The 22,540-nt window shown below is 37.7% G+C and overlaps 1 protein-coding gene across 3 annotated transcripts in view; it reads right to left on the bottom strand.

Moving 5' to 3' along the window:
* The window catches only part of LOC149155720 (protein TIC 62, chloroplastic-like), a 377,018-nt gene that overhangs the window by 88,325 nt on the left and 266,153 nt on the right, over window positions 1-22,540 (bottom strand). For all 3 annotated transcript variants that reach the window (XR_016263739.1, XR_016263738.1, XM_089445945.1), the window contains exon 9: window positions 8,682-8,837. Coding sequence is in view for 1 of the 3 variants with exons in the window: in XM_089445945.1 (XP_089302071.1) it covers window positions 8,682-8,837 (156 nt within the window). In the remaining 2 variants the exon portion in view is untranslated. The remainder of the gene's footprint in view (window positions 1-8,681; window positions 8,838-22,540) is intronic.

The following is a 22,540-nucleotide window of genomic DNA, read 5'->3' as shown; positions in this document are numbered from 1 at the left end:
TCAATTTTGTACATATACGGCGGTGATTGTAGTTTCAGCCCATAGAAACTTTGGAAGTCTATGATCATGTAGCATGGCCCGGACAACTTCCATCATCGTGTGGTTCTTCCTTCCCACCACACCATTCTGCTCAGGAGTATGTGGTGTAGTAGTCTCCCTCTTAATGCCAACCTCAGGTATGCCTGAGTAAACCAATTGTAATATATCAGAGGTCTTGCTTTGGCTTGAGGGGAATGGTCCCCTTTTGAGCTTTCCTTTGGCACATCCCGGACATACACCTTCTTTCTCTACTTGGAATTCGGGCATCCCTGTTACCATCTGTCTTACATCGGGTAGAGCTTTGTAATGAAGGTGGGCAAACCTCTGATGCCAAAGTTCGGACTAAAGAGTTGTGTCACAAGACATGACACCTAGCGGACATCCATCGACCTGATATAATGAATCAACACTAAACCCAAGAGTAAAGGCATATTTAACATTATTTTTCCATATACATACCTTGCCATTGCTGAAGGTTACCTTGTAGCCTTTGTCTTCCATTGCTGAGATGGACACTAGGTTCTTTTTGAGGTCAGGTGCATTTAATACATCTGGAATTTCTAGCCTTCTTGAATGGTTTTCCTCTTCCTCGATCCGCAGCTCTCCTCTTACCTTTGCTGTTGAATTTGTCATTCCTTTGATTTCCATCAGAGGGATTTTGAGTTGCACCACTGCATACTGTACCATGCTTCTCTAATCATGATTATCATCATGCTGCCCATGTCCATGATCTCATTCATCATGATGCTCATGATCTCATACATAGTGACTTGCTTTATCGCAAATGTAACATCGTCATTTTCTTCCACCCTTAGGTCCAGCCTTTCCTTTTGATTTAGTCCCGGAATTATTTCTTTTCTTTGCATGAGAAGAAAAGGCAGCAGGAGGACCTTTAGGCATGGGCATTTCTAGCACTTCTTCCCTTGTTTCTTCTTGAATGCATCTAGCCATTAATTCCTCAAAACTAGGAATTACATTATAGTTCAGAAGAGTAGTCTTGAACACATACCATTCAGATGATAATCCTCCAAGAGTTGTGAGTGCCATTTCTCTGTCAGTAATAGTTTCCCCAATAGATAGGAGATCGTTCTTGATCTCAGTGATTCTTAAGAAGTATGCTTGCATACTTTCATCTTTACCCTTCTTGATTTCCCTCAACTTATTTCTAAGAAACAAAACTTGATTTGCATCATTAACTTTAAATAAACTCACCAGTCTGTCGTAGATTTCCTTGGAGGTGTCTAGATCAGAGATGTAGGCCACCAAGCGCTTGTCGATAGAGTCCTGGATGATCTTCTTTGATTTGACTTCTCCATTTTTCCATTTGTTCCAGGCAGCAGCAGATGCATTTGATGAAGGCTCAACAATATTGCCTCTTACATGGTCTAGCACTCCTTGATCTTCAAGGGTTAGATCGATAGACATCTTTCATCCGTGATAGTCAGCTTTCTCACGGAGCTTGTCTTCAGCAGGAAAGAGTGTTGAGGACCCCATAGTTCTTTTAGGATAGCCTTGCCAATCTTCTCTTCAATGATTGCTCTTGCTCTTGCTCGGGCTTTGTCTTCACCTCAGCTCTGATACCATGGTAAGTTATGGTATGTTCTATGCTTATAACAGTTTACTTCTTTTTTTTATTATTATATTCCACCGATTAGCAATCACATGTACATAAAGTAAAGTTCAGATAGAACATTAAACGATCGACAGAAAACAAGCCAAGACAAGAGACACAAGATGTGGCGGCTAGCCAGGGACAAACCCCACAATGTGTGGGGAAACCCTTTGATCAAATCTTCTTTTATCTTCAATAATTCAGCAGAGAGAAATAATACAATAAATCTGATTCATATCAGCAGTAGCAAACCCTAGATCAGCAGCATCAGCATTAGCGGCTTCATTATCAAACTAGGGCAGACCATATCTCACAAACCGACCGTCGGATTGACTTCATTCCACCACCAAAAGTTTCGGCTTCCAGAGGAGGTTCAGATGAACCTACAGCGCAGTTCAGATGAGGAGATCTTCTAGGCCACGCAAGTCAATCTTTACTTCTGCAGTTGCAACTTCAGTTTCAACAGTTTCCGGCTTCAAACTAGGGCAGTCGATATCTTGCAAACCGTTCATCGGATTGACTTCATTCCACCACCAAAAGTTGCGGCTTTCAGAGGAGGTTCAGATGAACCTACAACGCAGTTCCAAAGAGGAGATCTTCTAGGCCATGCAAGTCAATCTTTACTTCTGCAGTTGCAGCTTCAGATTCAACAGCTTCCGGCTTCACATGTGTGAGAGAGAGAGACCCATTTCAGCACAGTAGAGAAGAGACTCATATCTGCGCAGTAGAGAGAGAGAGATGTGATGAGATGAGAGTGAGTCTAAATGAGGAAAAGTCCTCTTATATTTATACACAACGTTGGTGGGTGAATAGATGGGACTGTTGGGCTTCTGAGCCTACATGAGTTGTAGGTCGGCTTGATAATAATTTCATAATCAAAATAAATTCATATCTCCATGAATACTTATCGAAATCAGATGATCTTTACATCAATCCTACACCTCTCGACGAGAGGAATCTAATAAAAATATTATCAGCCATGAATAAGATGACCCACATGAAGTTTTTCCCTGGTTGCCAATTTTAACACACTTCCACCTTGGGACGAGATGTGGGCAGCTCTTCGCTTGGAAGAGATCATACGGTAGTCAAAGAAGAGTAGCAGCAGCAAGGGGATCAAAGTCAAGCAAGAGGATCAAAGTCAAGCAAGAGGAGGAAGATGTGGCCCTAGCATCTGAGGGAAAGCAGGAAAAGCGAAAGAAGAAGGATCTCTCCAAGATCAAGTGCTCCACTATGGGGAGCTAGGTCATTATGCGACCCAGTGTCCAATGAAGAAGAGTAAGGGAGAGTCTTTCGAGACTAAGGCAGCGCCAGCATGGGCAGAGAAGGAAGTTTTGACAGACGATGGCTGTGCCATGAGTGCACACGCACCACTTGAGCGGAAGTGGGGAGACATCGAGCTGTAGTCAGGAAGACTACAGGCAATGAGGGGCAGGATCCTCGAGGTACCCAGCCTCTTGGATTAGACCTTGCTACGGGAGCCCCGACGAGGAGTAGCAGGACTGGTTGAGTGGGTAGATATGGATGCAGATGGAGCAGTAGAGAGAGCTACAGTGTAGGAGTCCTGAGACAGCGCGAAGCTAGCAGGCTGCAGCAGTGCGAGAGGCACGAGAGTGTTGCACCAATGCAGGATGGCACAGAGAGGTGTGCAATGGTGCAATGTAAGGAGTTGTTGCAGCAACGCAGAGGTTAGAGAGGGAGCACTTGTCAGCGACAAAGGGAACTTCAACATTAGTGGGTGTCTCTAGCCCAATTGGGAGGTCAGATTGGGAGATTAGTTACTTACTTCTCAGTAACTGAGTTGCAGTGCAGCAGTGGGCAACACAATGCAACATGATGAGACAAGGTGCAGTGTGGATGCAGTGCTGGGAGAAAGGACCAACAACAACACGGATGCAGAGGGAGTTGTCGTACAGATGCAGTAGTGGTAGTGGCAAAACCATGGGCAACAATACAGGATGCAATAGTGCAGAGGATGTTGGGCAGGAAGGCCTAGCATTAGCACAGGTACCGATGCCAAATGATCTGAGTAATACTCAGCGAGGAGTATTGCTAGAGCACAGTCCTCACTAAGAGGGAGTGTTGATTTGGGGTAGCATCGGATGTGCTCTAGCCACACAATTTGGTGGAGAGGTTGGGGCACATGAGATCTCCAATACCCAGAAAGGGTTTGGGCAGATTCTAAACAGATCAGGAGATATTAAAATAATTAATATTTTTAGTGGAGTCTCTAAGTCTAAACTTAGAGAAAATAAAATATTAATGTGTATTAATATGAATCTGTGTTAGAGTGGTCCAAAAGACATGGATCAAGACAGATCTAATCTTAGCCGTTGATTAGGGAATTAATCTCGGCTGTTGAGATGTCAACAGGAAAAGTATAAGAGGAGGTTTGAGGGTCACTTGGAGAATACACCAGAGTGATCAGTCATTCTATTCTCTAGAATGAGGTTTGCTAAGAGAGATAGAATTAGTGATCAGAGAGCAGCTGAGGGGCATTGAGTATAGATAGACAGAGAGGCAGAGATAGTGTTGGGAGAGCAGCAGAGCAACTAGAGAGAGTGACGTAGGAGCAGCCAGTACTCACGCAGGGCCACGCAGAGGCAGCTAAGTGCTGCGCAGAGCACTAGAGAGGCCAGCGTAGCTGACGCAGAGGATCAAAGAGCTGATGCAGGGCCTCCTGGGGCTGACGCAGGCCAAGATAGGCTGATGTAGAGTCAGCGCTGGGCTAGGAGAGGCTGACGCAGTCCAGATTGGGTAGATGCTAGGGTTTCTGAGCAGTTTTGTGCTGAAGAGTTGCCGAAAGGATTATCCGAGGTTTTAGCCAAGAGATTTGTCAGAAACCAAGAGGTATTACTACCAAGTAAATTCTCTGTTGGGTAGGCTAGTTTTGACACGCAAATTGTACTCTAATATTGCTTAATAAGAAAACCCTCAGATAACTGCACCGGTTTTCCCACATTGGGTTTTTCCAGGGACGTTGGTCCAAAAATAATGGTGTCATATGGTGTGTTTGTTTCGGTTTCCTTTTAGTTGCTGATCTGTAATATGTTGAGCATGCACTAGTGTTTATTTTCAGTATTTAAATTGTAAATAACTTGTTAAGGAAAATAACAAGTAGGAAGGAATAAATGAGATAAAGTGCATGAAGGGTTTCTAACTAAGTAAACTTAGAAATTTCAATAGAACCCATTGTGTGCAATACGCATTAGCTCATCATCTACTGGCTTCTCACCTATTGTAGCGAGTTCATCTCTTACAGACAGAATCCTGGTGAGATAGGTGGTTACGTCTTCACCCTTGTTCATCTTGACTGTCCTCAACTTCTCTTTGAGGATCATCTTCTAGTTATCTGACGGATCTTGGTATAGCTTGATGATGGTGTCCCACATTTTCTTTCATGTTCCCTTCTTTGCAATATGCAGGACTATGTGATCCCTGACTCCATTAAGAATCATCCTATTGACTTTGGAATTGTCTCTCCTATACTCATGAAACTGGTTGGGATCTGTTGGGATGACGATAACTGTTGTAGCAAACGCCTTCAGACCATACTCATCCAATAGAAACAACATTCTGGCTTTCCAGATACCAAAGGTGGAGGCTCCATCCAACCTGTCTTGATCTCTCAATCCTATTGTCACCATCTCTGGAAAATCTGCGAACTCAAATAATCTGGAGAACTTAATAAACTCTATTATGAAACCTTCTTCTCTCTTCTAGGCCCTGTGGTGATTTACTCCTGCCAAACCCTTTGTGGAAAACCCTCTGCACTAAATCTTCTTTGCGAAATTTGATTTGTCTCGGGAAATCCTTTCCAACAACCTCACTGCCTGCTGTAGATCACTTCCTTGGACTAGAAATCGACTACTTCCCTTGAAACATGCATTGGTTGATTGGCCTGCGCAGATCTACTCTTCAATGCATTGATCTCTCTAATCTGCACCAACCTTGCTAACTTTTCTCTGATATCATGTGAAATTTCCATGAACTGCAGCAATTGGAAATTATTCTCCTAATTTATACAATTTATTTATCTTCTGTTAATTATTAACAACAAATATTGAATAACTCACTACAATTCTTCACAAATAAAATTACATTGTGGAAAATAAAATACTGGAAATAAGAAAATAATGCGCGCACACACAATAAATAGGACGCCAATATTTTTGGACAAAACATCCTTGGACAAACCCAATTGGAAAATCAGTGCAGCAGATGAGGGTTTTATTATTATTAATCTTCAACAATTCATGAGTACAATGATCTACTTGCCTCTCACTAGAAAAGCTCTGACAAATACTAATCTCCACTAACAAAATAAACTGGAGGTTCAAAATCTCCCTCTGCTACTCAATCTAGCCTCTCCCAGCGAACTCGCACTCTCTTTGGCTACTCTCACTACCTACCAAAATCCGCAATTCTTCCTTTTGGAAATTCGCATAGCCTCTAGGACTTCTTACTAGCAAGTCGAACTACCTCCAGTAGCTGCCAGACTCACTTGCTCTGCCTTTGGGAAATAGTTCCATCACTAACGCATTGAAACGATGTCTCTCCTGCAACTTGCACTGGGTAAAATGGCTAACTCACACTAGTTGATTCAACCTCCTTCTCTACAGATAAATCAACCTCCTTCCTGCCTCTGGAAACTAGAAATCACTGTGGAAATTTTCTCCAAAAAATTTCCTCCCAAATCTCTGTTGAAACCTCGTTGCTCAGTGTCTCCCTAGCTTCAACTATGCCCTTGCTGATCATTGCAACTAGGTAGTCAAACTACTCAACTCTCTTCTGTGTCTTCTCCAAACCCCATCGAATTGCTCTTATAATATTCTGTTGGGCAACCAACGACCATGATCACATCTCAATTGATGGCTAAGATCATCTTGACTCCATCAACTCACTTTCCGGAAGTCTCTAGAGCAAAATCAATTTCTCTCAATTAATCTGATTTAATTAACCAATTTTCCTAAGTTAGACTTAGGAAATATTTAATTATTGGTCAATTAATCTAATTGAGGTGTTTCTAAGGCTTTTCTTGCGAAACCTTTTTTAGGTTTTGGAGATCTTGTGTTCCTTAGCCTCTTAGACACCATAGAGACTAGAACACCTGTTCACTGCTACCAAAAACTAACAAGGATTGAAGATCAATTTTGGCATTTTTTTGGGACTTAGGAGATATGGGTGAAGTGGGTCCCACGGTCCAGTGGGCCACATGAGAGCAATTCACACTCATAGAGGGGGAGCGACTTTTGGAGGGAAAGCGGGGGCCACCAAGGAGGACGCATGGGCCCATCAATATATAAAGGCAAAAAGGGGGCGCTGCACATTATCTTTTGACTATTCACTTAAGAAAATCGACATCTTGTGAGTTGTTTAGCACAAGGGTTTGGAGTGTTTCTTAGCACAGGGATTTCAAACGGAATTTGGACCGGTTTAGGAGAACTTCGAGTGTCTCCCTAGCTGGAAATCAAAGGATTCCATATCAGGGCTTCCACGGAGCTTCACCTTCAACATTTGGATTAGTAGTGCACATTTTCTGGGGCGCAGAGGCTGTGCGTTGTGTTGAATTGTTGGGCCAGCTTAAGAGAATTGGGGAGTGGGAATTGTAGGGATCATTTCTACATTCTTGAGTTGGAATTTCGGTGGTAATTTGCAGGGGTGATTTGGGGTTGAATTCAACATGTTTTGGCAGTGCGTGAGCCTCACTGGAGGAACCCTACACAAGCATAGGTGCTGGGAAGATTGGAAGCTTGAGGGGCTGAATAATTAGAGCTTTCCAGAGACAAATTTCAGATCAGTTGGGAGTTCTTCAATTGTGAAGTTGAGGTCTACTTCCAGAAGAGGATTTTGGCAGTGGCACACATCAGTTGGCTATTTAGGCCATTCGCACCATTTGGAGGGATTCTTCACTACTTGGGTTCAAGCCAAACCCTTTCCGGGTTTTTGTGGGTTTTTGGAGAGTCAATGGGTGAAGTTTCAGGCTGATCCGGGCAATATTCAGGCTGGAAATCATCATTCCAGTAGTCAGCCAACAACAATTTATTCACTGGGCTAGTAACATCACTATTTTGAGTTTTCTACCACTTGGGTCAACAACATATTTCTAGGTTTTGCTCAGCTTTCTTGGCAAACCCAGGTTTCATTGTTCTATCTCATTTTATGTACTCAGATCTGTGCGTAATATAATGGCTCAGACTATTATGTTGGTTTCATTTGTGTGCTAAATTTGTGGCTGTTGTTACTTCATTTGTTGTTGTTCCAAGTTCATTGCTTTTGGTATTTACTATTGTTTTTCCATTAGGAATATTACATTTTGTTTAGTCTATTCTAGGATAAAGTCATAAAAGCAAATGAATTATCTTCAATGACCTATTTTAACTCAATTTTTAATTATAAATATGTAGTAATGAATAATGCAAACAGCTTTCCCATGAGTGATTGTCTCTTTCTCTTACTCTTTTTCTATTAGCTCGAAACAAATAATCAAACTCAATAGTGATGTGGGGGCCAAAGGAGGAGGGTAAGCATGTGGAGATAGAAATACAGGAGTTCAAATACAAAAATATAGAATTGGCAAAACTTAAAAGGGGTTGTCAATTATGGACAAGAATATCCACAATTCAATTAGCATCACCTCTACATATCATATACCTTATTGGTTGAGGGGGTACCCTACCATAGTCACATTGCATTAAAGTTTAGTTGCATCCTCAACAATCAACCCCTAACCCTCAATATGATGAGATGACAACATAAAAGTCCCCTACATCAAGAACGTATAATTATATAAACAATACTTTTAACTTTATTCTTTCCATGGAATTAGCATCATTTTGGTACAATAGTGAAAGCATTTTTATCTTTTTCATCTTTAGATGAAGTATGTCAAACATGGTTTTCTACTTGCAAAATATACACAGGATATGTTTGATATCTGGATAACATGACCCTAATTCTCACTGAATCCAATAAATTGTTATTGATGTATATGGCTTGTTGAGTTTGTTTTCTGTTATTTGGAAGATACCTGTGAGGAAAATTTCGAAACACCATTTGCTGATGATAGACTAGCAAGAAGTTCTTCCATGGGAAGCAATAGAGCCGTTGTCTCAGCAATCACTTCAACCACATTATTCATGCAAAGCTCTCTATTTTTTGCCATGCATGCAATGAGTTCTGCAACCTAAGAACATGTAAATAGACATATTTGTTATTTTAGAACTCAAATGAACGAATTTAATAGGTAACAAACAAAATATCACGATACAAACAACTAGGAAACAAAATATCCTTTAGAATTAAATACAAAACAAATGAATGAACATCTTGAAAACTACATGAAATATTTTCAAACCAGCTATTGTTGTCAATTCATGGAGAAAATGATAGCTTGCAACAAAATTACTATAAATTCTAACAGCTAAGCATAATGTCCTAATACCGTTTGAGGGCCAAACTTCTGCTATAGTAGATGGGCCAAACTTCCACTACAGTTCTACTAAAGCAAGCCTAGCATTTTGCTATGCAGTGATTTGTTAGTTTACTTCGAGTATTCTCTTCTCTGCTTTTCTTCTGAGTATTCTCTTCTCTGCTTTTCTTCTGTTTGAGAGGCTTAGAGTGCAATGACTTGTTGACCTGATTGTTGTTCAAGTGCTTCTTCAAAAATCTATTTCAGATCCATCAATAACTTTATTTGTAACAACCCATTTTCCTAAGGAAAACCTTGTCATGAAACCCAAGGAATGCTTCTCCATATTCATGGATGGCATCCCTGGTCCATCAACATAGACTAGTCCGTCTCATCCAAGGGGATTTAAACCATGCACCTACTAGCATTGAACTAGCCAAACTCCTAGCAACATTGGCAAAAACCAATTGAGAAAACTCATTAGGATAAATTTATAACAACCATTATAAGTAGATGGGATAAGTCGATAAATTATAATGATAATAACAACGAGATATAATAAGAGAGAATGGTGCATGATAGACAATATGATTAATTATGGAAGAGGTAACAAATGCACCATTTAGATAGACATAATAGACTTAACTCCCCAAAGGTATGGAACTGTGTCCAAAATTCTAAGTACATAACTAAATTGTCACATGACTTAAGCCCAGGTTATATTTTCACCTTTACTTATTGCATAGACTTACACTATTTCATAAAGTTATCGTTAGTCTTTATAGTCACATCATTACAATGCCTACCATGTAGGAGGCCTAAAGCATGACATGTGGCAACAAAAGAAGCTAGAGGAGGAGCACCTTGCTTGAAATGGTGCTATGTGGCTTTAATAATCCTAATTTAGTGAAGCCCCCCTTAGGCTAAAGGAGAGTTGACCAAAGGTGTGAAGAGGGTTGGTGAGGTGGCTTTTGGCTCCCTCATAGTTCCTCCAAGGACTTGCTTGAGTTTTAGGACTTTATCTCAAGAAGTTATACTTCGAGAGCTAACAAGTCCCATGTGGCATGAATGGCATTTGTATGGTCAAAGAAAGGTCACTTTACGAGTAGTGTTCCACTCAAAGGGCAAAAGAATTATACTTTTGGTTACTTAATAATGAACCTAACCTCTCAAAGAAGGATGTCTTCTTCTATCCAAAGCATTATAAGGGGTATTTATGGGGCATTATTCATTGTTTGAGGCATGTTGTTCACATATGTGGAGGGGCCAGCTCAAAGAGAAGAGGGAACTTGTCAAATTTGGACTAAATCTGACCCTAAAAGCTACTTTAAGAGAAACACCCTAAATCTAGGGTTTTGAGTTCATTTTAATATTATTGTATGAATTAGCATTTGATTTGACTATAAATAGAGGTGAGGATTCATTTGCTAAAGGCATGCTTGGAAAATTGGGAACTCCCCTCCAAGCACGTAGCTGAATATCTTTGGGAGGACAGGAAGGAGGATAAGTCCAAGTTGAGGTTTCCATATTTTCTATTTCTCATGGGTTAAATTGATCGTTAGAAATTGCTAGTACAAATTGCTAGCGTAATCTTTGAAGAAAGATAAATTTTCTCTGAGAGGAAAACATTAGGGAAGAGATTTAATTCTCCCTTTCTCTTGTTGTAATTGTTATGCATTTTATGGATATTGATATTGTTATTTCTGCATATTGAGATGTGTAATATACCTAAGGAAAATCAACAACGATAAACAAAGCATGCATATAAAAAGCGCACACAATTTTTCACACAATATTAAACACCCAGAAAACTCCAAAACCTGCACAAAAATGAGCCATTTTATTATGATAAACAATGGATACAATATGAGATCAGAATGTATGCACTTGGGCTTTCCCAAGGCAAGCTAACAAGACCTAGGTGATGAAATCAGTTGCTCAACCACTAGGAATTGTCCCCCAGAAAAGCTATGTGTTGGCCCCAGAAAAGCTATGTGTTGGCTCCAAGAAATGGTTGCTAGGTCCTCCTCCGGTGCTAAGAAAATTCAAGGAAATTAACCCTGGTCTCTCCACCAAAAACCCACCAAAACCCAAAAAGGGTGTCGGTCCTGTTCAGTGTTGACCACTGGAGTGGCACCTGATGATTATATGAAGACTCCATGCCTAATTATGATCCAGAGGACACTTGTACCATCAAATATCATTAATCAATAGAGTTTTTTTAACTCTACTTTTATCTTCTCATCATTTTTCTTGTCATCATTTTTCTTGTACCCCTTACGGGGAATTGTAATAAGTGATACTAGTAATGATGAGTTTTGAGTCTGTAACAGGCCTAGGATGTTTGGACTCGATCAGCAAACGAGTACACCTTGGAGTGTTTTTTTTATCTGGTTAATTATCTCTTCGTTTTTAGAGGGGGATAATTTTCTAGGTTTTTTCACTCACATTTTACCCCAAAGCTGGGGTGACGGCTTGAAGGTTGAGCCCCTGACACATCTTAGTGTCTAGAGTTGATGTATATTACCATACTAGATCACACAAAAAATTTCATGGAATTTGGTTAGGTCTAGGTAGTTATTTTTTAATTTTTTAGATTTCTCACAGGTCAAAAATTGCAAATAAAATTGAATTTAGATTGTAATAAGTGTAGTCTAGAGAAGTTGTATGGGGAATGAGTAATCAAAATTACACCTCTCACCCTCAACTTTCTACTATGACACACTTTGAGGGGTTAATAATGTGTTTTGGACTCTCAAAACCCACTTTTCCTAAGTTTAGTGGGAAATCTTGCAATTAATTAAGCCAGAAATTAAATAAATGGAGAAAAATAAATATTCACACATGCTAAGTGTTGTGGAAATGAGGTGGAAAATTATGGGGGAGTTAAAGTGAAGTCCCAAGGTGATGTGGACTCCTAAAGTCAAGGAAATGACATGTGCTCAAATAAAATCGAATTTCTGACCTTAAATGAAAAAGTTGTTTGGAAATTCGAATTTGTGAAGTTAATGCACATTTGGGAGGATTTTGGAGAATATTTGGTGGAGATTTTTGTGGGAAATTGTCCCCACATGGGTTACCACCCATATACACTTGTCATTCCACCATAAAATTCGAATTTGGCACATAAGGGAAGAAGAAAATGATGTCCACTTGCCAGAATTCGATTTTTACACTTGGCATTGGAGCTCCATTCAACAAATTCAAATTTTTCTTTGGGATTGTCACCTCATGCCACTTGTTTAATCACTTCTACATTGGGATTGGCTCTAATGCCATTTGTCATTGTCATTCTTCATTGGGATTTGCTCCCAACTCTCTATATAATAGAGCCATGGGCTCTCACATTGCATCATATTGTTACTAGCTATTGTGCTTGCAGAAGCGCTGCTGCCTTGTACACTTTCAGAAATATCAATAAAGAATTTGCGGTTTCGTTCATGAGGTGCTCCTCCTTTTTGAGTGTAATGAATTGTTGAGCATTGGTATAATTCCTTTAACTCATGCTTTGATCTAATTTGCTTCCATATGCTCTGGTAGATTTGTTAATGTAAAGCTATCTTGCATTGACATTTGATTTAGAAATATGCTCTAGGTATAGAATGCTCTAGTTGGTTTTAAATAAATCTCTAGAGTTTCTTATCATTGTCTATTGCTAAATCTATATGGAACTAATTTTTTATTGAAGTTTTGTAGAGGGAACATCTTGTTGGGATTACAGAATCAAGCGTGAAGGGAATTCTTTGGAGAGACCAACCCACTCTCGATACATTCTTAAAGGAGCTCTCATTTGTTCCTTAAACCGTCATAGTCTTACCTTACAAAGTGGTTTTGCAGGGATTTCGGCACATAGCTTGTACACAAGCCGAGAACTTCTAAATTTAAATCTCTTTTAAAAAAACATTGTACTCCATTTCTTTCATTTGCTATCTAAGAGCTTGAATATGGTTAAGCAAAGACGAGAGTTTACTCTCACTCTTTAGCTTAGCCTTTTGTAAATTATAATTGTACATATACATTTTATCTTGCTGATTTTTCCATTAATACTTAACTTATTTTGCAGCCATTGTTTGGATTGTTTGCTAACTCTTGTGTGGTAGATTTTGAAGAGAAACTTCCCACAACATCTAATAAGTGTTTGCAGGACCTTTGGCAAGCGTTGGGGGTTTGATTTCCAAGGATGTCGTGAGCCCTTTTGAGGCTTATTTTGACCAAGTCGAGTTCACTAGAGGGCTTCCCATTTTCCTCTTTAAGACGTGGGCATTTGGAGGAAACTCACACCTTGTTTCCCTTGCATAAGTTTTGTGAGATCTTGTCACTACTTTCTCAAGAAAGGAGGTCTAGTGTCCAAGTTTCAAGCAATTATTGTGAGGACTCTCCTTGAAGTATAGTTGAGAACTTTGAAGGGCCCTCTTCTCATTGTAATATTAATAAAAGATCTAACTTGCTTGTGGGAGCTTGGGATTTCTCCCATGGTATCCTATCTCCCCATTTAGAGGGAGGCTTCTCTTGGGTGGATTGACATTTGCATGGTTTAAGCTTTCATACTTCATTCACTTACATGCATGCTTTAATTGGGAATTAACACAACCTCACTATCACATTTCATTAAGTTAAAGTTTGTTACAATTTCATTTGAGCTTTGCATTTTCTTTCTCATTGTTGCTTGGAGCTACAAGCTTACACTTTACTTTGGGCAATTCATCCTTTACATGCAAGCATTTTATATTCTTAACAAACTTTGATTCGTTTCCATTTACCTTGGTAAATTGTTTCATGAGCACTTGAATACATGTTTCAATTTTATGCTACATTGTTATCTTTAATATTAGAGCAATTTATTGTCATTGTCTATTTGAAACAAATTTTACTTTCAAACAAATTACATGTATCATTTTAATTCATTGATGAAACACATGCAACACTTGTAAGCTAATTTTATTCCTCCGATTGAAGTTATAATTGCAACTTATGTTGAACACTATTTCATTTTCAAGCATTGCAAATCAATCTCTTTGAAGCATTTGCATGTATCATTATTTTAGTTGAGGAATTAACACAATTTGCATTTCATCTAGGCATTTTAGTGTAGAAAGGCCCCAAGCCTCATTAAAATTTTACTTCCAACATAAGTTGGTTGAAGTAGACATCTTAGGGATCCTCTGCTCCTCTATTGACTCCTCATTGTGAGATCCATATCATTGGGGGAAGGTGAGGTCTGAGGATTGAAGAGTTAAATTGTAATCTTGTTGTAGAGCTAATTAATAAAATTAACCAAGATCACTTTCCATTACATTTACTTTACTTGTCTCTTGATGGTTTGAGTTTTCATATGCAAAGTCTATTCCAAAAGCAAGTATTGTAATAATTTCAAACAAGTGTTTTCTTTTCATGTTTCAAGTCTAATTGTATATTGATGTCTTGGTTTAGCACTTCCTTTCTTTTACATTTCCAAGTTAATTACTAATTTTTGGGTTTTGGCAAGATATGTTTCACATGTTTTGATTTATAAAGTTGATTATCTCAAAAGCATTTTGTATCTTGCATATCTTGTGCTCACAATTCTTATTTACATTTCAAGGTTACTTTGTTTTCTCTTTTGAGAGCATTGCATTTTATTTTGAGCAAATATATCTTTAAATTGTTGAGCAAATTCCTTATAAGGCACTGGTTTTATGGTTTTTAATCATATTAATGATTAGCATTGTTATTTCAAGTTGCTCACTTCATATTTGCCCATAAATCCTTAAAAGTAATCCATTTTCACTATAACACTCTCCTAAAAACTCACATCTTTTAACTTAACTTTTCATTAGGGACCACCCCCCTTAGCTAACCTAAGAGATAGCTCAAATGGAGAGTTGGGATTAGTGTGACAACCCCTTCTCTGAGTTCCCAGCCACCGACCACACCTTGTGGGGTTGAAGGCTTTTCTCACTGACTTGTAGGTAGGTGTAGGCTGCAGGGTCAACAGGTCCAATTTAGGGGTGTAAATCAAATCATAAATTTAATTATCAATCTGGAATTCATGAACTTGGAAGCACACCAAAATATATGGTTTAGAGACTAATTCCTAAACTAAACTAACTTAAATTGCAATTTTTTTAACACACTTGTACTTGGAAATGCTTCTAGACTATCTTGAGATCTTAAATGTTGTAAGCAAGTAAACTTTAAGCTCCCTTACAGGAGATGGATTCATAATGTTTCCAAGAGCATAACAACATTTTCAAATTATCAAGTGCTTTTTAAAAATGAACGAATTGATAATTCTTAACTGTTGTAGATGAAAGCACATTAATCTCTTTTACAAGAGGTCATTACATAACATACTATCAGGCTTAACAACAATCAATATTGTTCAAATAACAGAAACTAAAGCATACAAGAAATTACAACAAAATTGAAAGAGCATACCAGACATTTTAAAGACTAAGTGTACATGCTTGGCAATGGGGGCCCTCCATGCTTTGCTTGCACACTTGAATGAAAACCAGTTAAGAAAGCTTGTGTAACAACATCAACATAATCCACACAGCACAATGAAGGTATCCAAAAGCTCCAAATTTATTAACTTCAGTCAAGTAGCATTCTTCCACAAAAATAACATATCTCTTACTTCAAGTGCTACATATTTATACAAGAGGTTTGATAACCAAAACTACTAAAAATGCTCAAATTAGTTTCTGAGATCCTAGATAAGTGCTAATAGGTCAAATTCAACCTTCAGATCCATGAAATATGAAAAAAATCCCTTAAAATAAAAAATTGTCTTGATTTATTGCCAAAAATCAGGGATTTTCTAAACAAGTGGCCTAGTTTGACCAGTGTTGACCAAACACATGCAAGGCTCTTTTGTAATATCCCTCCGTTGTAGTAAAATCACTCTGGTTAGATTGAGTTGGGGTAGAAAGAATGGCAGGAAAGACAAAGAAGAATATTGCATTAATTATGTAAATGATTTTATATTAATAAGATAAGGATAAAATCTCATTGATAAATGAGATTTGATAATTCTTTCATGATAAATATTCTAGAAAAGAATTCTAGATAAACTAAATGGAGGGGAAAGAAAAATCCATTAAGTTGTTTAGCTGGAGAAAGACGTTAAGCTTAAAAAAGCTTAAAAGCACCGCCAGAGAGAAAGACGGTCTTTTATGGGAAAACCTAGGCAAATGGATAAAAAGATCCACAAAAATAGGAAGCTGCTAAAAAAAACAGTATCATGAAAGAAGGGAATTAAAAACCCAATGAAGGGATCAACAAGAGGTTGTTGAATCCGGGGCAAGTACTCTCAGCTCGAGGGTGAACTAGAGGAAGTCAGTTCTTTGTTGGGTGGAGGTGCTCAAATCCCAAGTGTCTCTCTATTGGTTGTTCTGGTTTGATTATTTACGTTATACTATTTTATACTTTTGACTCTAAATGTTGGTATGTATTTTAGTAAATACTTCATTCATTTGACTTTAAATGTTGGTATGTATTCTAGTAAATACCCTATGATTGTTAGTCATAAATTAGAGAAAGTTGCGGTTCCGAAGTGATAATGATGTATAGTAGGAAGCCAAAATATTAAACACAATATATGAATGATTGTACTAGTATATGGATTTAATAATAGGTGAGCACAAGACCCTGCAGAGGAACTGCTATTAGTGGTTAACTGCTACTCACATAGCCTATTTGTTGTTAACTGTAATTTACTCCTATATTAGGGGCTTAAGCTGTGAATAACGAGGCGAGGTGTAATACTTATCATTGTTAGAGATCTCACTAGTTATCATGGGAAAAATCAGATATATATATTGAGTTGAATAATTACATCACTAGGAATAATAATTACTTTTGTATCGTGAGAGACAGGGAAAATTTTTGGTTCATAGTAATTATAATCATCTCCTATTAGGAGAATCTTTTCTATGGTTATTATAAATATTTTCATCTCGGATGCATCTACGTTTTCAGTAGTAAAATGATGAAAATTACCAGCTATCAGTATTTTGCTGTGAATTGGGTTGCATGTGTAAATATATAGACAAGTTATGAGAAATATACAATTGGATATCTTCTAGGACAAATTACCAACCCACCATGCCACATCTGCATGGCTGGCTTGGTTCTTATTAACAGTCTAGGACTTGTAAATTCACGGATTTATCCTGATTTCAAGATTGATAGGATGTATAAATTTTGGGTTGAATGGTGTGAAGAGGGACATTTGTACCAATTATGGTTGAATGAAAAGCAGATGGAACTTTTTATATAATATGGTTATATGGTAGGAAACAAAATTACTAGAATTTAGAAGCACGAGGTAGCAAGAACACTAATTAAATTGGATTTAAGATTTTAATATGGGGTTAGAGTTTATAGCTCACATGTTGTCTGACTGATACCTATAAGTGAATGAACAAAGTAGAGGAATAAGGCTTGCTAGGTTGGAATACCTATAGGAGGTCGAAAGACGATTCTATGCAATAGTCCCAGAAATACTTATTAGACATAGTGGAGTACATTAGAATTCTACTCAGTACTCTTTCTGTAACTGACAACGTATGTTCCAAGTGAAACTGTAATCACTAAGAAAAGTGTTTAGCAGGAATTTCGAAGGAAGACCCGACAAGTCACTTTTAGAGGGCAGTAGACTGGAGTAAGTTAGTTAAATCAAACCTAGCAGGGGTTGCAAGAAAAATATTAGCTCACATCAACAACGACTAAATTGCATAGCTCCAATAGGTTCGCAAGCACTTTTGTATTTACTTTTATGGTCATCAACTTAGTCCATTGAACATTCAAATGAAGACTAATTACAGGAAGAGCATTTCACATTCATGATTATGCAAACAATGTAAATGTAAATATCGAAGTAAGAACTGTAAATATAGCTTTTACCAACCTACAATAGGTTCTATTGTGCATGCATCGAAAATTATAATTCTTACCAAAGACTCGTAAATTAATTCTGTGGATCTACTTGTAAACATAGCCATTCAATAATCCCTGTAGCAATTTAATGGGGATATGAGTCAAAATAGGACTGTAAGAATAAGTACATCTTATTATTAGATGCACACAATCATTACTCTCTACCCATTCACGTTTCGGAACTTAGATAAATGACATTCACCATAACCATAATTACAAGCCGGTATTGGCACATCATGAAGTGAGTGAAAAGGGAAATTATGGAATTAAGACGATACAAAATGCATACTAAACATAGAAGAAGCATTAAACAACTTCTTAAGTTAACTCATCCTGGAGTATTATCCCAACTTCCAGTATGAGGACAAAATTGCTAGGGTATCAGGAAATAACTCTGTCTGAGTAACCTGGGTGCTCAAACTCCATCAGTGGGGAGGGTAATAGAAGGAAATGATTCGTTGAATATAAGTTAATACATAACAAAAATTACAGTGCGATTCATATATAAGAGTGGTTCCTAGACGAAGAGAAAAACAATGCTCGGCTCCAGGACGCGGTAATAGGGGCTATTGAGCCAGGTGAGCATCGGAGCAGGGAAGAAAAATTGTGGCTCGAAATTGAAAGTAGCCAGGTGAGCTTAGGAAAGATTCTTGAAGTCCTTTCTCTACGCAAGAGCGACAACATTTCCATGAAATTAAAACCTAGGTAGGGTAACCAACTTGTAGGTGAGAAAAAACACCTGTTAGTGTCCGCTGGAGCTGAGGAAGGCATGGTTTTGTAAGCCAGGAAAAATGTAAGCATACCTGTGATGGTAAATTATAAGGAAAACAGTAAAGACCAATTAGAAAGTAACATTAAATGGAAAATAGGGACAATACTCTGTTTTGGGATGATGATAAGAGGAAGAATAGCATTACCTTTATAATTGTTGTGAGACAGGGGGGTTTTAATTCCTGCATTGAACCCAAAATGCAAAGTAAATAAAAGAAAAAAAACCCAACGAAAATCAACTTATACTTGGTTGAATTATGTAATGAATAGGGTAGATAAGATTCAAATCCAACCAGTTTAACCTGAATGGCTAGGTATTGGGAAGAAATTTACCCTAGTTTCCTATTATCGAGGCTGTCCCTTTCTCACAACGTGCTCCCCCATCTTGCACATGTATGTGACAAATTAAAAAAAACTAAGACCTCGCCACATACCAAGTGAAACAGGTAAGGGAAATGAAATCTGGGCAGTGAGTGAAGTTATTGAGGTTAGCAAGATACTTGAAAATTACTTGGTAGGCGTGTTGAACCAATTCGTGGGGGTTATATTCCTCTACGAATGTAGGAAAGAGGGACTCCATTAAATCATCACAACACCAAGCGACTGTGAACCAAATGGCAGCGCACTACTAAAATGGAGCGCCATGCCTTTTGACACATCGACAATCGAGGGGACGCAGTGATGAACATCACAGAGACCACATACCACCATTGTAGAAACCTTGGCTCAGGCGGTAGAGCAGCACAAGAAAATGAGGGAAGTTGAGCAGAAGGAAACCTCAGGGTTTGTGTGAGTATCTTGAGTCGTTGATGAATAGAGAATGATCTGGATTGTTGGTATTTTCCACCTCGAAAGCGTTGAGGACCATGTGACAATTACATGTGTATTGAAAGGGTGGGATGTGGATTTCAATGTGGAGGGCAGCGGGACCATGTGTTAGTAATTCAAGCTGTGAGGGTGAAGGATATTAAGTAACCAATCTAACTTCATAAGGAGATATTAATGTATAATGCCTAACCTGGCAATATGCACCAGTGATAGGAAACCTACATATGCTTGAAGAAAGATATAAAATCATTGTTGAGTATAAATAAAACTATATGAAAGGATAGTTCAATATTATAAACCTACCTTGTTAGGATTGAATTGACTTGGGTAAGAACATATCATGTATGGCCTTAAAAATGTAAGTTCAAATACATATACAAAGTCCATATGGGAAAACTAATCATAAGGTATCAAAAAAAATAGAGTTTCAAGGAGGGATGTGACATATGGTATCAAGCCCCGGTTACCACACTGGGCTTTAAAAGGCACCACCATAATTATAGAATAAGAATTAATAGCTATCTAAGAGTTGAAAAAAGAAGAAGACGGCTATCCAAGGGATATCTAAATCGACATCTAAATCGAAAATGATCTGTGTCAGCACCAACATACACGTTGGTTCCCTTGGTAGATCCTTAACTATGCAGGACATTCGGAATAAAGAAAGGAATGTTCAATTCCCATGAGAAAATTAAATAAGTGGTTATGAGGGAAATAAGATGGAAATCCTTGTTATTAAAGTCTCACTTAGAATACTCCATCGAGTTTGTATAGTGTTTGACCCTTTCACTATTAATGGGCTATGGATGTCGGGGTTGGAGTTGTGGAGATTGCAGGGGCAAGACAAATGGCGTTATCAGGTAGAGAAGTGCTAGTGTTGGAGGAAACTTTCTACATCAGCACCGTTACCAGTTCTCGATATAGTGAAGTCATCCATGTAGGAATCTATTATCCTCCTCATTCACTCAAGGTAAGTTTAGTGCATTCGTCGGTTTCCAGTAACCAATGTTTATGCATTTTGATTTCCTTGAACAATGATTGGGCAGGCTCGTCTATGTGGAAAAAGGACAAATTTACTGTATGGATCTGGTAGTATTCATAGCGTACCGCATAGGCAGGTGGGTAAGCACATACTGGCCCCAACCCATTGTAGAACCCTATGTTAGAGAATTTGAGGAGGTTGGGTATCGGGAATGGGGTCACAAATCTATGCAGATTGAAGAAGAGGAAGCCATGGAAATGGAGCTGAGTTATGTTATGGCAGGGCTCTGTGGTGTCCTTCTATTGGAATTATTGAAAGCCACACCCTCATGCTCGCTATGTAGATAGAAGCTGAAGAGCATAAACAAAATGTTTGCTTTTAACACTTCAGTTATTAGAGGCCAGAACAATGTAGGTGGAATTCGTCGTCATAATTGAGAAACAAAGGACATGCATATATTTGTCGACAATCCTAATATCCCACCATAGTTAATCTTAGATTCCAACATAATCAATTATGTTGGTTTGAGAGTGTCATCTCATGTCAGAAGATTTGATGGGTTTTCTTATGAAGCTATTCCTAATGCTTATTATGCTCATGGTTGTTATTTTACTCTTTCTAAAACCAAGAAGTTTCCTTTCCCACCATTTGATCTATCTAGTTCCAGAGGATGGTGGGATAGTACATGTGACATAGGATATGGGTGGCCAACTAAGGTTGGATCAGATGTTGAATGGCTTGATGATATTGACGACAAAACAAGGTTTGAACATGTATGATCATTAGATATAGTTTACTACAAACTTCGTCATTGCTTTTTATAAGGTTGTGTTTAGCCAGAGCGGGCAACAACACAAAAGAGTGTTGAACATGTTGTCGCACAGATTGTCATGACAACGCTCAGACCAGGGGCTGTCACTCTAATCCCCAATCTCTCCGTTTAAGCTGTCTCCCGAGGCTAAGGGGGGTAGCCCCTATGGGATAAAAGATGACCAACTGTGGACCAGTTGGGTTGGGAGACACAAGAAGGCAAATTAGCACCTGATTGATTTTAGACGTTAATGTACCAGTTCCTTATGGAGTTAATGATTAAATAATTGTTTATCAAATGCTGCAGAAATATGAACGTTGTAAAACAATCATTTATCATCAAATATCCCAAGCGATACAAGCTATTCAATAAACTCAACGCTTTAATAATGATCCAGCGATTAAATTTCTAAAGATTGAATGCTTTAAACAACCATACAATTTAAATGCTAACCAATTACCACTTTCACATAGCTAACTTCAAATAAACATTTAAGTGCATTTAACTATAGAAAAGTGGAACATAGATACCACGAAAGATGCCAAAAAATGAATTTTCAATTTTTTGTTAAGCTTTTCAAAATTTTTTCATTTTTATATTTTTAAATAAAATAAAACTAAAATCTAAATAAATACTAAAGTAAATGAAACTTAAAACTATTCAAAACTAAACTAAGTGAAACCTAAAATTATTAAAATTAAATCCTAAAATCAAATAAATCTAAAAAAAATCAAAACAAAATATGAACCCATTAAAATTTAAAACTTTTATGATTTTTTTTTTTTTTTTTTTTTTTTTTTTATGATTTTAAAATTTTTAATTTAAAATGAAACAAAACTTAAAATCTAAATAAAATCTTGCATTTATTTCCTCAAAATCTTGCATTTAATATATTAAAAAATTAAAATCTTGCATTTATTTCCTCAAAATTTTGACTTATTATTATTTTATTATTTTATTTTATTTTTCAAATTTTTATTTATCTTTTTTAATTTATTTTTTTTAATTTAATTTTATTTTTTTTAGTTATTTTTAATTTTTTAATTTTTAATTTTTTTTTATTTTTTATTTTTGGATCCTCAAACTTAGCCTTTGGAAAAGTCACCTAGGACTGAGGACTTAGGACTTGTGAGGGGATAAAACATTTTCTAACCCTCAAGACAC

The sequence above is a fragment of the Pinus tabuliformis genome, chromosome 9 (genome assembly GCF_031772625.1).
Source record: "Pinus tabuliformis cultivar Carrire ecotype Pingquan chromosome 9, CPIR1, whole genome shotgun sequence".
NCBI classification, from domain to species: Eukaryota; Viridiplantae; Streptophyta; class Pinopsida; order Pinales; family Pinaceae; genus Pinus; species Pinus tabuliformis.
The sequence above is the reverse complement of the archived record's forward strand: the minus strand, read 5'-3'. Positions and strand labels throughout refer to the sequence as shown.